The sequence below is a fragment of the Gambusia affinis genome, linkage group LG03 (assembly GCF_019740435.1).
Source record: "Gambusia affinis linkage group LG03, SWU_Gaff_1.0, whole genome shotgun sequence".
Classification (NCBI taxonomy): domain Eukaryota; kingdom Metazoa; phylum Chordata; class Actinopteri; order Cyprinodontiformes; family Poeciliidae; genus Gambusia; species Gambusia affinis.
In genome coordinates, this window is record NC_057870.1 from 30481211 (window position 1) to 30495926 (window position 14716).

The 14716-nt window shown below is 37.8% G+C and overlaps 1 protein-coding gene across 5 annotated transcripts in view; it reads left to right on the plus strand.

Annotated features, from left to right (window-relative positions):
- LOC122828487 (metal transporter CNNM4) overlaps positions 1–14716 on the plus strand; it is a 37900-nt gene that overhangs the window by 8539 nt on the left and 14645 nt on the right. For all 5 annotated transcript variants that reach the window (XM_044112097.1, XM_044112098.1, XM_044112093.1 and 2 more), the window contains exons 2-4: positions 9334–9477; positions 9609–9743; positions 12430–12599. In XM_044112097.1, coding sequence (XP_043968032.1) covers positions 9334–9477; positions 9609–9743; positions 12430–12599 — 449 coding nt within the window. The remainder of the gene's footprint in view (positions 1–9333; positions 9478–9608; positions 9744–12429; positions 12600–14716) is intronic.

Below are 14716 nucleotides of genomic sequence, written 5' to 3' on the forward strand. Positions count from 1 at the left end.
ACTCTTACTTTTGTTAGATGGCGTTTCTCTCTTCAGTGTCTGAACTTTAAGGCGCAGAAAATAAAACCTTTGTTGTTGCCGTTGCTGTGACAACCTAACTAGTACAGAGAGCTGCTTGGCCTGTCATGATGGCAAATTTTGCTGGACAATAAAGTTATTGCGATAAACAATAATATTGTTGTTTTGAGACTAATTGTAATGTTAACGCCTAATTAATATAAAAACACATTCTCAAAGATCAAATAACACTGGGACTGGAAGATATTTTAAATATTTAATGTAAATAAAAACATCAGAAATAACAAATAAAATGAATTATGAAGACTCTGTAAACAAAATTATTCTTAAAAAAAGTTAGTTGAGACCAAAACACCAGACTAAAGGTTTATCATCCAGTTTCTGGTAGAAAAAGAGAAAAGATAAATCATGCAAATGGAAATTATTAAGATTGTTTTAATTTATCCTCCAATTAATTGCTCTGTTGCTTATTGCAACAGACATAATGGCTTCATTTAGTTACTTAAGCTTAAAGATGATGAGATTTCACTGCATTTGATCATCAGAGCACAATTATTAGAGCCTCAAATAATTATTATTAATGTTTATTAAATATTTTTGCTGTTATGTTTCTACTTTCAGGCTGTTAAACATTTTATTGTCATCACATTTTTCAGAATGTGCATTTGCAGGTTGTTGTTTTTTTGTTTTTTTTTTACGGTAGTTATATAAAAGGTTTACAACCCTAAAGAATTAAAAGAGTAACTAAACCACAAAATCAACTTTTGGTACATAAGCGGTGGAAGTTAGTTAAGGTTTTCCTTTTTCTGGTCAAATTGTGACGTTTCTGAAAAAAATTTGAAAATAGTCGAGAGATCTGTTGCTTATTTGAAAAAAGAATTTGAGTCTGTTGACTCCGCCCACTTTGGGATTTAAAACCGTTCTGGGGGCGGGGCCAATCTTCCACAGGGGGGTTAGTTATTTAAATAAAAACAATCATTCATATTCGTATTACAGTATTTGTATTTTAATGAATATTTTTAAATGATATTCTTACCCTAACTGTAAATAATTTTAGGCCTTTACTGGACCAGTTGGCGTCTTGCTGTTGAGGCATTAAGCTTCTCACTCAGTTTTCTTATAGGACGTCTTGTGCTTTTATTCCCTCACATTCAACACACTCAACACTTTAACATGCTGAGTCTTTTTGCACCCATCTTCATTTAGGTTACCAAATCTAAAGCGCGTGAAGCAATAATGTTTGTGAGCACGAGGAAAGAGCAACTCAGCAGAAATTTGTCACAAAAACTCTCTGCTGCTTATTTTACTTACTCATTAGACTTACACTTTATGTGGATGGTAGTGAAATCTAAAATGAGTAATTCTGCCTGAACGGATGAGGGCTAAACACAAACAGCAGCAAGTTGGAAACAAACGTCGGTTGTTAACGTCGTCCCATTTTATCATATACTATCATATACTTTATCATTTACTACTGATAGTATATGATAAAAATAGACAAACATCACCTGACATCAATCTCGATATTTCAACAAATATGTTAAAACAAAATCTCTAAAAATGTTGGATACTTTTAAACCAGCCAAGACCTCTAAGTGGAACATGTAGCTGCTCTTTGGACTTTACAGATGCTTTCTGGAGATGTTGTATCTTAAATAAATGCAGGTGGAAATTACCGGCTAATGGCTTCCTAGCGGCTAATGGTGAGCTAGCCAGCATTTAGCTGGATGGTTAGATTTTTCTGTCTAACTGATTTATTTGACTGCCAGCGTCATTTTAACAGTCTGAAGACACTCAGCAGAGCCACCAAAATAATACGATGATGAATGCCTCTATTTATAGCTGCAGTACAGCAAACCTTCACAATAAGAGCCTTATCAGGGCATAAAGTGTTCTGACCTTTGAATATCATAAAGCTAATTAAAGCTGCGTACAGTCAGTGTCCTTTCAAGTCAGATTGTTCAGGCTGTAATTTATCCCTGACAGATTATTTGATCAAGACGACGCTTCACTATTATTTATACAAATACTACCAATAACAATGTTAACATTTATTTCACTGTTAATTTATTTAGCAGAGCACAAGGATGTATTTTGTATTGATTTTTGTTCCAATCTGTTCTTAAAGTTGTGCAGAAAGTTTGCATAAAACTCTTTCATTCTGGGCAGCAGCTGACCTTTTGACCCCCACACTTGAACAGATATTTTTCCTTGTTTTCCACCTCAAACAAATTTTCCAGCACCAACACATTTGCTTTGATTCAGAGTTTTGTCCTGCGCTGCGGAGAAGCAGAGCTCAGCCCGAACCTTTAGCCTTTAGCCGCCTCTGCAGCAGGAGCTGCTGAGGATGTTGTTGTGAAATACAGTGAGGCGGTTTGTGATCTAATTCATCTGCGGCGCTGCGCCTCAGGATCACAGCAGACCTGGGTGCACAGCGCTCCAGTTTTAACTGGAAAAACAGGTTCAAAGAGCTTGACCTGTCCCCCACTGCAGGCCCTCATATCTCAGCTCGGTTATTACACAACTGTTTGTGTGTGTGAACGCAACAGGAGCATTTTTGCAGCTGCATGGTTTTGTTTCTTTCCCTCACAGCAGGCTTGTTTTGAAACCGCCGGTCGTTGCTGCTGATACGCAACCGACCGGTTGTGTTTTTTTGCTCCGTGGGCAGCAGGAGAGGCATTCCTCTCCTGTAAAGACTCATCGCTCTCCCCCTCGCAGCTTTGTTGTGGATGTTTTGTGTCAACAAACAGGCCGGCTTACTGGCTGATGGAAAAGCCAGAGGGTAGAGAAACCTAACTGCAAGGTCAAATCACCTGCTGAGAATGTGTCTGTGTGTGCAGATGAGTGGCTGACAGTTCCTGGAGGAAACATGATGCTGCCTCACACAAAAAACTGTCAGTGAATGGTTTTATTGTTAATTTGGTTGTAATATAATGGAAGTGCTGCAGAAAGAAAAGGAGAAGCTGAGTTTAACGTTTCTGATAAAGGTCAGTTTGGTTCTCACTTCCTGTTTTTAGTTTGAGTCGCTGCAATCTTTGTTTTTCATTTCTTTCTTTTTTGAGAGAGAAAATAAATCTCTAACTCTAGAAGGTACAGATTAAATTCACTCCCTTTTCCTTTATATTTTCCTTACAAGAAGAGTTTAAAGTTCAGTCCATGTGATGCTTTCTGAAGGGCTTTTCTAACCTGCAAGTACAAGATATGTAACAGGACTAAAATCATTCACAATAATTAGATCAAAGATTAGACAGCAGAGCTGCACAACATTGAAATGGTTGCAATATTGCAACAATAAGATGAAAAGATTACAAAATGCAGGCTAAAGTTTCACAATTACGTCAGTTCTAAGTATGGCGCCGCCCTACTGGACAAATTTATGCTTATAGAGATGCACAGATGTAGAGTTTTGTGTAAAGTTTTTGTAAAGCTTTGGCCCATTTGAGCAGATTCAAGCTTCATTTAGAAACTAAGAATCATATTTAAGATATTCATTCATTATTTATGGTAGGAGAAGAGGCGACGTCACACTGTGTGAGAGAGAAAATGATTGCTCTACAAGGTTAGACTTATTTTAAAACAAAACAATTTTGACAAAATAATTTATAGCTTGATTATTGATCGTTCCCGAACCCTTTACGGGACAAGGGTGAACAGAAAATGGATGGATGGATGGATGGATGGATGGATGGATGGATGGATGGATGGATGGATGGATGGATGGATGGATGGATGGATGGATGGATGGATGAATGGATGGATGAATGGATGGATGGATGAATGGATGGATTATTGATCATGGACAATAGCTTGATATCAAGTAAGGTGGAGGAAGCAGTGGAGTGGGACTAAGATATTCTGCCCCCTGCTGGTGGGAGTTGGTGTCACTTAAACTCAAATGTTTTTTGACCATTTTTGCAGAAAATTTGCATTAGTGATGGCGGAAACAAAAAACTGTAGGAGCCTCTGAAACATTTCACTGGCAGTACTGACAATTGATTTTTGTGGCTATTAAAATCTTCCACACCAGAGACTGTTGCTGTTGGAGCAACTTGTTGGGACTCTGGTGCATTCACTGATTGGGAAAATTATCCGATTTTTCAGTTTCAGACTGGGAGGTCACAGGTCACACAGATAAAACTAAAAATCTTCCTACTTTGGTCACCAGATGATTTCTTGCCACATCTTAACAGCAAACAAAACTTCCATGTTTCTTATGTTAGTGGTTCAGTTTGTTGTTTTTCTCTTTCTACCAAACGTTGGATGATAAAAGTCTTCCAGGTGCTTTGGTCTCAACTAGATTCTTTTTTGCAGGACAGTTTTGTTTTTAGACTTTATAAGTCTTTATAATTCATTTTATTTGTTGTTTTGTTTTTTACTTTGTTTTTATGTTGTTTGGATATTTAAATTGTCTTTAAGACTGAATGTCTTTGTGAATTATTATGCCATTACCATTATGTTACTTGAGCTGGTTGTTTAAGGTGAACCCTCTGCTGGTGTGTGACAGTTCAGATTCAGCTGTGTGTGTTTCTGTTCAGGTGTCGGTTGTGTACGGATCTGTTCATTTTAATCATGTTTTGTGGTAAATGAATATTGCGTCAGAAGATCAGCGCAGACAGAATCTTGTCACGCAGGTCAGAGGTGACTGAGTGATCAGTCTGTGTTTAGATAAAGTCTGTTAATTCGTGTGCTGTGAAGGAGTTGATAGACACTGATTTAATGGAAATGACGTAATAATGCATGCGATTTCCTGCCAAAGATAGATACACTTTAATTTTAAAAGAACACCCAACATTGGAACTGATAAACAAAATAAACAAAACAACCAAAAATAAAAATAATATCGATTCTCAGTCTCCATTAACAAAAATGTACTTGAATAAAAACGAAATAACATAAAGCCAAAGTGTAAATAAATACTGCATTCAACCAAAAGAGTGCAGATTATGAAGTCTGTTTACCATATTGCCCTTCAGTAATCATTAGATTTAAATAGAGAAGATGGAACATCGACTACCTGATGCAATAGTTCACACTACACGTTAGTTCACACCTACATTTTCCCCTTAAGACAATCTTAGAACTTTGATCGTTCTAAGATTGTCTCTTGTGATCATCCTGTAGTGTGTGGTGTGTTAGGCTAGATCGTTGTGGCCCCTCCGATCTAAATCAGGGTTTTCCCCACTGGGATCGTTACCGCAGCCTGTTGAATGTGACAGGTAGCCAATCAGAAAGCACAGATTCTCCTCCTGCTTTCTGAGGGGAAATTACAGAGGGGAATCCCAAACAGCTGACACGGTGCAACCCGAAGTCCAGCGGACATTGGAGATGATATGTGAAAACAACATTAATGTTTATAAAACATTTCGTGCAAAGAATATAGAAACAACGAGGGGAGGAGTTGGAGCGAAATCGCTACGTTGATGAACCCGGTAACTTTTCAGCTGTTCTTCGTTAACGTGACATAAATCGGTTCTAATGATTTTCATTCAGTCAGGACGTTACGCTGACACTAGAGCTGCATGCACTGCAGGGAGATTGTAGTAAAGCATTGATCAATGCCTGGTTTTAAAATTAGTTAGCTGGACTTGTAGCCATTATGTTGTGCCCACTGTCGGCACATCGAACCCGATGGAACCGTTATACCCAGGATTTCTGTCGGCTAATGTGTGATCTCAGATTTTGAAAATGGGCCGACAATCGACTGACAGCACTAAGATGGTGTCGTGTGCGCTGGACATTACACTAAGGAAATGAGGAAGGGAGGGTCAGTGGAGAGCACCGGAGTTGAACCTTTTTTCATTTAGCGTCATCAACAGAAAGAGAAAAAGGCTGGAAGAGACGATAACGGCGATAATTAAAATGACGCAGATAGTTTTAATTTATCATATGATTAATCGATTTCTCGTTTATCGCGACAGGCCTAGTGGAGCGTCTCCTGGGGTCCAACTTCCTCTGAAATATTGACTCAGCACTACAGGAAGAGGTCACACACAAACACTGACACAAGGCCTTTTCCATTACATGATGTCTCTGGTTCTGCTGCTACTGTGATTATTTTTCTGTGGGATGAACAACGATGGGCTAATGAATGCTCCCTGGGGGATTCGTCTTCTTTGGACTCTGTTGACAGATTCTTTCCATCGTTCCCTGATGTGATGTCAGGCAGGGATTCGGTGTCCAGAAGCCCACCCATTATTATTATTTATTATACTATTAGAAATTAGTAAATCTTTTGATGCATCAAAACCTTGAGAAGTTGGGGATTTAAAACCGTCTGACAGAAAATAGAGGAATAGCGACATCTTAAAAACGTAATATCGCTCAGTATTGATACTGATATATCGTCCATCCATTAAAAGAATAATAGATTTATATTCCTTTTGATAAAACAATACACTTTAAGTTATTAATGACAGTAAGGAAAATCCTTTATTCTGCCAAAATGTTGACAAGAAAATGTGAAAAATCTCTACATAATTTGAAGAATGAACCACTCAGTGATTGTTCTGTATGTCAGAGTCAACAAGGCTTTACTCACAGCCTCAGGCTGCTCTCCAGCTTCCTCTACACATTTCCAGACTAAACTTTCAACACATGATCCTCAGCATGTCATGCCATCGTAGAACAGAGCCAGACTGTGAATCCGTCCTGGAGGGAAACCGATTCCTCAAAGTCCCTAAAGTCTATTTCTGTGTGAAACCCGGCGGGGTCAAGGCTGAGCATGTGTGGAGTCCGTTTGTGTGACGACGCGGCGGTGGCGGCGGCGCTGGTGGCGCTCGCTTTGACATCAAGGGCACAACAAAACCACTTTGAGCCTTTGGCCTTTGGTCTAATTGCCGGTCATACGAGCTCTCTGTAAATCCCACTGATGTGCTGCTTTTATTTTGGAAACACAGACAGGTGTTTTGCATCTGTGATCTGACTCTACAGATTCATCCTTTACTATCTGAACTAATTAGTCACAATAACAAATGCTGCTTGATAATAAACTGCCCCATAAGTTATTATGATAAACGATAATATTGTTATTTTGAGACCATTTTCAAGTAATATAACGGTAATAATGGCATAATTATTAATTTATCCTGCGATTAATTGATTTATTGTGACAGGCGTAGGAATGAGTTTTATTCTTTCTAATTTAATCTCAAATGTTCTGTAGATCCAGGAAACTCTCGGCCCAGAGAACGGTCCACTGTGTCATAAATTATTCAGGACTCCACCGGGTCGGCTGCCATCTGCTCTCTGGAAAGCGTCTTGGCGTGGCGTTGAACACGGGGTCAAAGTTCAGCCCAGCACCGAGCTCATATGAACAGTCTATTTGTGGCGCAGGGAGTGAGTTGATGCTGGAACAGGGAGGTTATCGCATATCAGCCTGATATCATAACCGGCTCTGATAGTTTGGTAGCAACAAACCCGATCACTGCAGGAAGCTGCATGACGTTCACAAGAAGGCTCAGAGTTCTGATGATCAAGTTATTAAAGGAGGGGAAATTATATTTTATGTGATTAAACCCAAAGATCTAATTGTATTTTATGTTGTTATATAATTTATCACATTTTTTCACTGTAGTTGAAACAAAAATGTGTGGGATGATAAACAGAGTGAGTCACTGTTTGATCTATCTGCAGTCAGTGTGTGGTTTCTATTGTACATAGACCTAGATCTGTTAGACATAGATCTGTTAGACCTAGATCTGTTAGACCTAGATCTGTTAGACATAGATCTGTTAGACCTAGATCTGTTAGACATAGATCTGTTAGACCTAGATCTGTTAGACCTAGATCTGTTAGACATAGATCTGTTAGACATAGATCTGTTAGACATAGATCTGTTAGACCTTAATCTGTTAGACCTAGATCTGATAGACCTAGACCTGATAGACCTAGATCTGATAGACCTAGACCTGATAGACCTAGATCTGATAGACGTAGATCTGTTAGACCTAGATCTGATAGACCTAGACCTGATAGACCTAGATCTGATAGACCTAGACCTGATAGACCTAGATCTGATAGACCTAGATCTGATAGACCTAGATCTGTTAGACCTCGATCTGTTAGACCTAGATCTGTTAGACTTAGATCTGTTAGACATAGACCTGTTAGACTTAGATCTGTTAGACTTAGATCTGTTAGACATAGATCTGTTAGACTTAGATCTGTTAGACCTAGATCTGTTAGACCTAGATCTGTTAGACCTAGATCTGTTAGACCTAGATCTGTTAGACCTAGATCTGTTAGACCTAGATCTGAAAGACCTAGATCTGTTAGACCTAGATCTGTTAGACTTAGATCTGTTAGACTTAGATCTGTTAGACATAGATCTGTTAGACCTAGATCTGTTAGACCTAGATCTGTTAGACATAGCTCTAGGCAAGGCAACAGTAAGAAATGCTTTTGCTCCTGTTGTTACAAAATATTTCACAAGCTAAGAAAATTGAAATATAATTTATATGTTGAGATCTTCATTACATTTTCAGTAGATAAATTGTTCGGTTGTAGCTCATAATTTGTTCGTAATCAATTATTCTGACAATCAATTAATAAAAGATGAAAAAGTCCCATTCTGCTTTCTCATTTAAACCTTTTTACACAATATTAGAAATGCATTAAATTAATTCAATTTCCTTTTTTAAATAAGAAAATACATTTTTATTTCCTGCAATACAACAAAATATCTTTGCTTTAGTGAACATTTGATCATTAGTAGCAAAGGATGCAGTTAAAAAATACTTCTAACATTTTAAAGTCCTTTCTGCTTGATCTTATATTAATACAGTGTAGGACTAATCTGGTGATTGTTTTTCTTTAATAAGTGATTGATTATTGGACATCATAAGGTGATTAATAGAAGAATTTCTTATTCAGAATTTGAACCAGATGAAACTAAAACCTTGACAGTTAAGAAAGAAGGTTTTCCTTATCTTAATGCAAAATGTATGGCGTTTTTTTTTTTTTCTTCATAAATATAGATTTCACGACACTCATTTAGCGAAATATATATTTTTCTCTCAGTTACTATTCTGAGTATGTTATCGTTTCATTTAATTGACTTTTTTCGTCCTTATAGTTCAATTATTAATCAATAAATCAGTAAATTAGTTTGGTCGTTTCAGGCCTGATCGGTGAATTTCTTGCAATTTTGGGTGAAAATAAGATTTTGACCAGTTATAAAGAAACCAGCACCAGGCTTTTTAATAACCGGTGATCAGCCAGAAAATGAGTTCACTCCTAAATTTAATGATTTGTGTGAGAAGAATCTGCATTCAGATATTTTCCGTCCTCATTTGTTTGAGCGTCTCTGTCCTTCAGGAAAGTCCCACCTTGCCATCGTCCAGAAGGTGAACAACGAGGGCGAGGGAGATCCGTTCTACGAAGTGCTGGGGTTGGTCACTCTGGAGGACGTGATCGAGGAGATAATTAAATCAGAGATTCTGGATGAATCAGACCTCTACAGTAGGTTTTTGTTGTCAACACTACTGATTTTTTAAATTTAAATGTCAAATTACTATAAATTGTTGGATTTGTGGGATATTTCAGAAGATATTTTATAGATCTGTAAACTGTTTGTTTGCATCACTTCTCAGCTGACAATCGCAACAGGAGGAAAGTTGCACCTGATAAGAACAAGAGAGACTTTTCTGCCTTCAAACAGGAGAGCGAATCGAAGGTGAAGATCTCTCCTCAGCTGCTGCTGGCCGCGCATCGCTTCCTGGCCACAGGTGGGGATTTACTGAGGAAACTGACACCCGGCTGCTTTCACCCCCACATTACATCACAAAACAACTCCACAAAACAAGCTCCTCTTTTACTGCCGTCTCATATTCTCACAGGAAGATTTGGAAAAATTCAACCTCTAATTTGAGTTCATTTATGAAGTGTGCACCAATATCTGAGGTTTAGTATCGGCCAACACCCGATCCGATACAGAAAACTTCTGCTGAATTTTATTAAAAGGTTTTGTTTTTTAAATACAGACATAAATGTGCTGGATCAGAAATATATTTGATAACTCTGTAACATTACAGCACAGACACGTAAAAACAACTTTAATTTATTCAGTCAGTGCAATTAGGAGTATAGCAGCCAATGTAAAATAAATAATAATAATAATAATAATAATAATAATAATAATAATAATAAATTGAAACTGACAGAAAAAAAACTGATTACCTTGGTCAAACATGTAAAATTAAACTGCAGCAAATCTTCTAATGGTTCTAAATATAATGTAAAATAAATAATAAAGCATAGAATTAGACTGAATAGATCTGCCCTTATGTAACGGGAACTTTGTCACTGATGTCCAGATTATTTTAAAATATACAGATAATATCAGATCAGTGAGTCTCTGGTTGGAGCCAATGGCTCTTATTAACTCTTTATGATATCAGTATGTTTAACAAAAACAACAAAAAAACAAAAACTAAACCAAGTAGCCTCTAAAACAAAACTGAAAACGGTGAATTATTACAGCAGAAAACCACAAAGTGTCCCAGTTTAAGATAAATGGCAACAATTTCTTCCCATTAGTTTTTTCCTCACTGGATAAGTATAATTTGATTACAGGTTGGATCTTTCTAAATGTTTCCAATATCAGTTATTAATCCACATTAAAACATCTGTTTATTGATTGACTTTCTCTAACTGTTGCCTCTGTGTGCTGATTGCTGTTCACGTATCAGTAAATTGTGTTTTTAAACAGCAGATCTTGTTTAATTAGGTCGTCATTAACTGATTGGCTGTAATCAGAGAGCAGTGAAGATATTTACACCTACAGAAGATGTTTGTTTTTATCAACCAGCTCACCACAAACTCAGCTCTGCTCCTGCCGTCTCAAACTTGATCGTGTTGCAGTCTGTGGGGTTAGCATGTGTGTTAGCTGATATGAAACTGCTGCACACACACGGCATGTGTTAGCACTTCCTCCCTGTACTTCCTGTACAGGTTGCAAAACATGAGCTTCTGGTGACTTCACCACAGATTTTTCTCTCATGATGATTTCTTTGTTGTGAGGAAACTGAATCTCTTCACAGTTTCTCTTTAAAACAAAATGCTAGCTTTATTTTTTTGTCTTTTACTTTAATTTAACAGTAATAATCTTCGGTCTCAAATCTCCTTGTAATAATGTGATGTGAATGTATAGAGACAACAATAAATGCAGATTTTAGAAATGTTACATTTTGTATAAGATGATAAAAATGTAATTTTTCCCAGTGAATTTGTAGAAACTGGGTGGGCTGACCTGACATGTGAAACCAGTAAGAGGAGTATTTGTTTGAAAAGGCCTTTGTACTCCGTCTTTGCTCCAAGCTTGGGCGGAGACGCGGCCCTTACGGCTGTCAGCTGGAAACGTTTCTGATCTGCAAGTAACATAAAGCACAAACAAGGTGAATAGGAGAGCAGAAAATTATTGTAAACAATTACAATAACTGACAGAAGGGAAACGAGATAAATAAACGTAACATAATAAACCAACTAAATAACTTAGTTTTAAAAGAAAAGTAACTTTGAAATTTCTGCTAGACCTGGAGATTTATGACAAAAACATATAAAAACTCTTCAGTTGTTATCCTAAAATATGCTTTTACTCTATAAATACAGCCGGCGGCTGAAAGGTGAAATCTGAGAGCTTTTGCTGCAAGCCTGACTGTCAGGTCTGTTGCTCTCAGCCCTGTCAGTTTTTTAAATTATAAAGGACTTTAACACCTGACACCGTTGCGACAGCGATCACTAATTAATAATCACAAAACAAACATGAAGCCTGAAAACATGAAACTGTCTCAGACTGCAGGTTCTGGATGGGAAACGGTTGAATTCTGATGCATTTGGTGCCGTTGTTGTCGGTTGCTATGACAACCAGGCTGTGTGCGTGCGTGTGTGTGTGTGTGTGTAATAGCCTGGTTGTCGTAGCAACCAGGCTACTGTCTTCAACAGTTTTTCTGTTATTTTCCCTTTTGTTGTGGCACAGTGCACTGAATTAATAATCCATACATCTCCAGGTTTTAGCAGAATTATTCTAATGCAACGAATAAAAGAACCGTCTTTTTGCCCTCCAGAGACGTGCGCATGCACAAAGTTTCTTAATGCAAACAATAACATTTAACATGTCTGCACAGCTGTCACCTGAAAGCAAAGCAAAGAAAGAAACTAGTAAAACTATCCTGCTGTTTAGAGTTGGTGTGTTCACTGTTTATTCCCTTCACTTCTAAAAAATGAATTTTGTTCTCATCTATTCTTCCACTGCAGCATCTTTTTTTTCCCCAAAGTTTATTTATGCTTTAACATGAGGTACAATGTAAAGGCAATGCAATAGTTATGCACTGCAACATCTTCATTAAATAGTTTCAGTATCTTTTCATTCTGGAAAAAAAGAGACTTAAACTTGATATTTTTGTTTTTTTGCAGAAGTGAGCTTGTTCAGTCCGGCTCAGATCTCTGAAAAGGTGCTGCTGCGGATCCTCCGCCATCCTGATGTCATCCAGGAGATCAAGTTCAACGAAAATGACAAGCGATCGCATTGTCACTACATCTATCAGAGAGGCAAGGCGATCGACTACTTCATCCTCATCCTGCAGGTAGGGAGCTGAAAATGGAGGTCATTCACTTTGGTCTGTCTACTTTAGATGCTGATTCATGATTCTCTGTTGTTTCTTTTCTGTGCCTGATTTTGTTTTGAGACACAGCAGTCAGACTCGTCCTCCTGTTTCCTCTGAAGTCTGACCTGGCAATATGAGTTTTCTCTGTTTTGTAGGGTGTTGCATGTTTCTTAGCATGAGTATTAATTGTTGTAAAATGTTTTACAAATGAGAAAATGACAAGGTGATTTCTCTTTATGTGTGATAGAATATGACTCACTAACCTTTGCAACGTTTTCCTGATTCCTCAAAGCAGCTGTTTGTTGTTGGGTTCCTGACATGTGGAGTGAGATGCTGTTATTTTCCAGTTATTTTGCAGATAAAATAGCATCTTAAAGTAAACTTATTCCACTCAGAGTGTTAAAATAATCTGAAATGAGCAGGAATCCTGTTTGTGTTTAAGTTTCACATTTCAGAAACAGGTTAAAACTTCACCAAAGTGCTGCACAAAGACAAGAACACAGTAGAATAAATTGACAAGTTTATAGCAGTTATTAATCAACTCCAGACAGATTTAAAGAAACTCAGTGTTTCGGCAGTTCTGCAGTTTTCTGGAAGTTTGTTCCAAATTTGTGGTGCATAGAAGCTGAAAGCTGCTTTTTATTGTGTAAAAAAAGGACTCAGTGGTCTGATGCTGTAGATCCAGAATTACTTTGAGAACATTTTTTATCAACTTTGACAAGTAAAACTGGATAAAATCAGCGAGTCGAAGCAGCTGGAACCTGAATATCACGTCACAATGTTGTCGGATTGCTGAAACGGTTGAGGTAACCTCGGAGGATTGTGTTCCCGTTTGAAGTAATGACCAGTTATTATCTCTGAATGTAATTTTAGGCGTAGCTGCTGTCCACTAATTGACCTCTTATCACTTTAAATACTTGCTATCATTCATCTTTTGGGAGAATCTTCCTACAATATGAAAAATGTCCTGCTTGTTTCCACCCTGTGGACGGAGCAGAAAACTCTCCGGTTCTGCTGGATCCAGCCAGCGCCTGTGAGCGCTTTAATCCCAGCGCTCCAAGCAGAGTCGCTTCCCACACTTTGTCTTGGTTTTCTGCTCCCAAACAGTCATTATGGACCGCACACGTAGTGTAATCCTCCAACACCTTTCTGGGAGTTTCTGAATTCTGGCTTCAGTTTGAATACTTTCTTCACGTTACTCTGCTAACGAGGTCGATTTAACAGGCGTGAAGCTTCAAACCTGTTTCCTCCAGTTTGCTTCAATACACAGAAAACGATCAGCTGTCTCTGTAAATATATGCTGTGCCTTGCAAAAGTATTCCCACCCTCTAACATGTTGAGTTCTAGTTCCACAGGGAGGTTTCTTCACTTACAATTTGAGAAAATGTCTTGCTAGAAGTATCAGTATTCAATAATTATTGACTTAAAACAAGCTCCTATATCTTGCTGAAAAGTCACTTGTGAGTTAATTATTTTTTATTTCAAGTGTGCAAAGATATTTATACCAGAAACTAGACCAAAAATAGTTGGTAAGATTTTGTGTTTTTGCAGCCAGATGTGAACCAACTTGTTCTTGAGTGATTGGATTTCTGTTTTAAGGTCTGATTCCTGTTTAATTTGTCAAAATGGAGTAAATTCTGCAATATCTACTGGACTGTCAGGTGAAAACACTTTTAAGCTTAAATATCAACATTAGTCGATATATATTTTTCTTAGGGCTTCACTGATTGCTGTTTTCTGGTCGATCACCGATCTTTAAAGAGCTTCAGATTTTGACCAATGCAGATTTTTAATTTTTTTTTTCTTTGGTCTGAAAAAGTCATTTTCACATTAAAGTATCGGCCGATCACTGATTAATCGTTTCAGATTGAACTTTTCTCAAATGAATGGAAGACAATGTGATGATTAATAAGGGCAGATAATCACGTACGTGTGTGTGTGGGTGTGTGTGTGGGTGTGGGTGTGTGTGTGTGCGTGTGTGTGTGCGTGTGTGTGTGTGTGTGTGTGTGTGCGCGTGTGTGTGCGTGTGTGTGTGTGGGCAGGGATGATCACCGTCAGCCGGCTGGATGTTTGTTTATGACCACACTGATTCATGT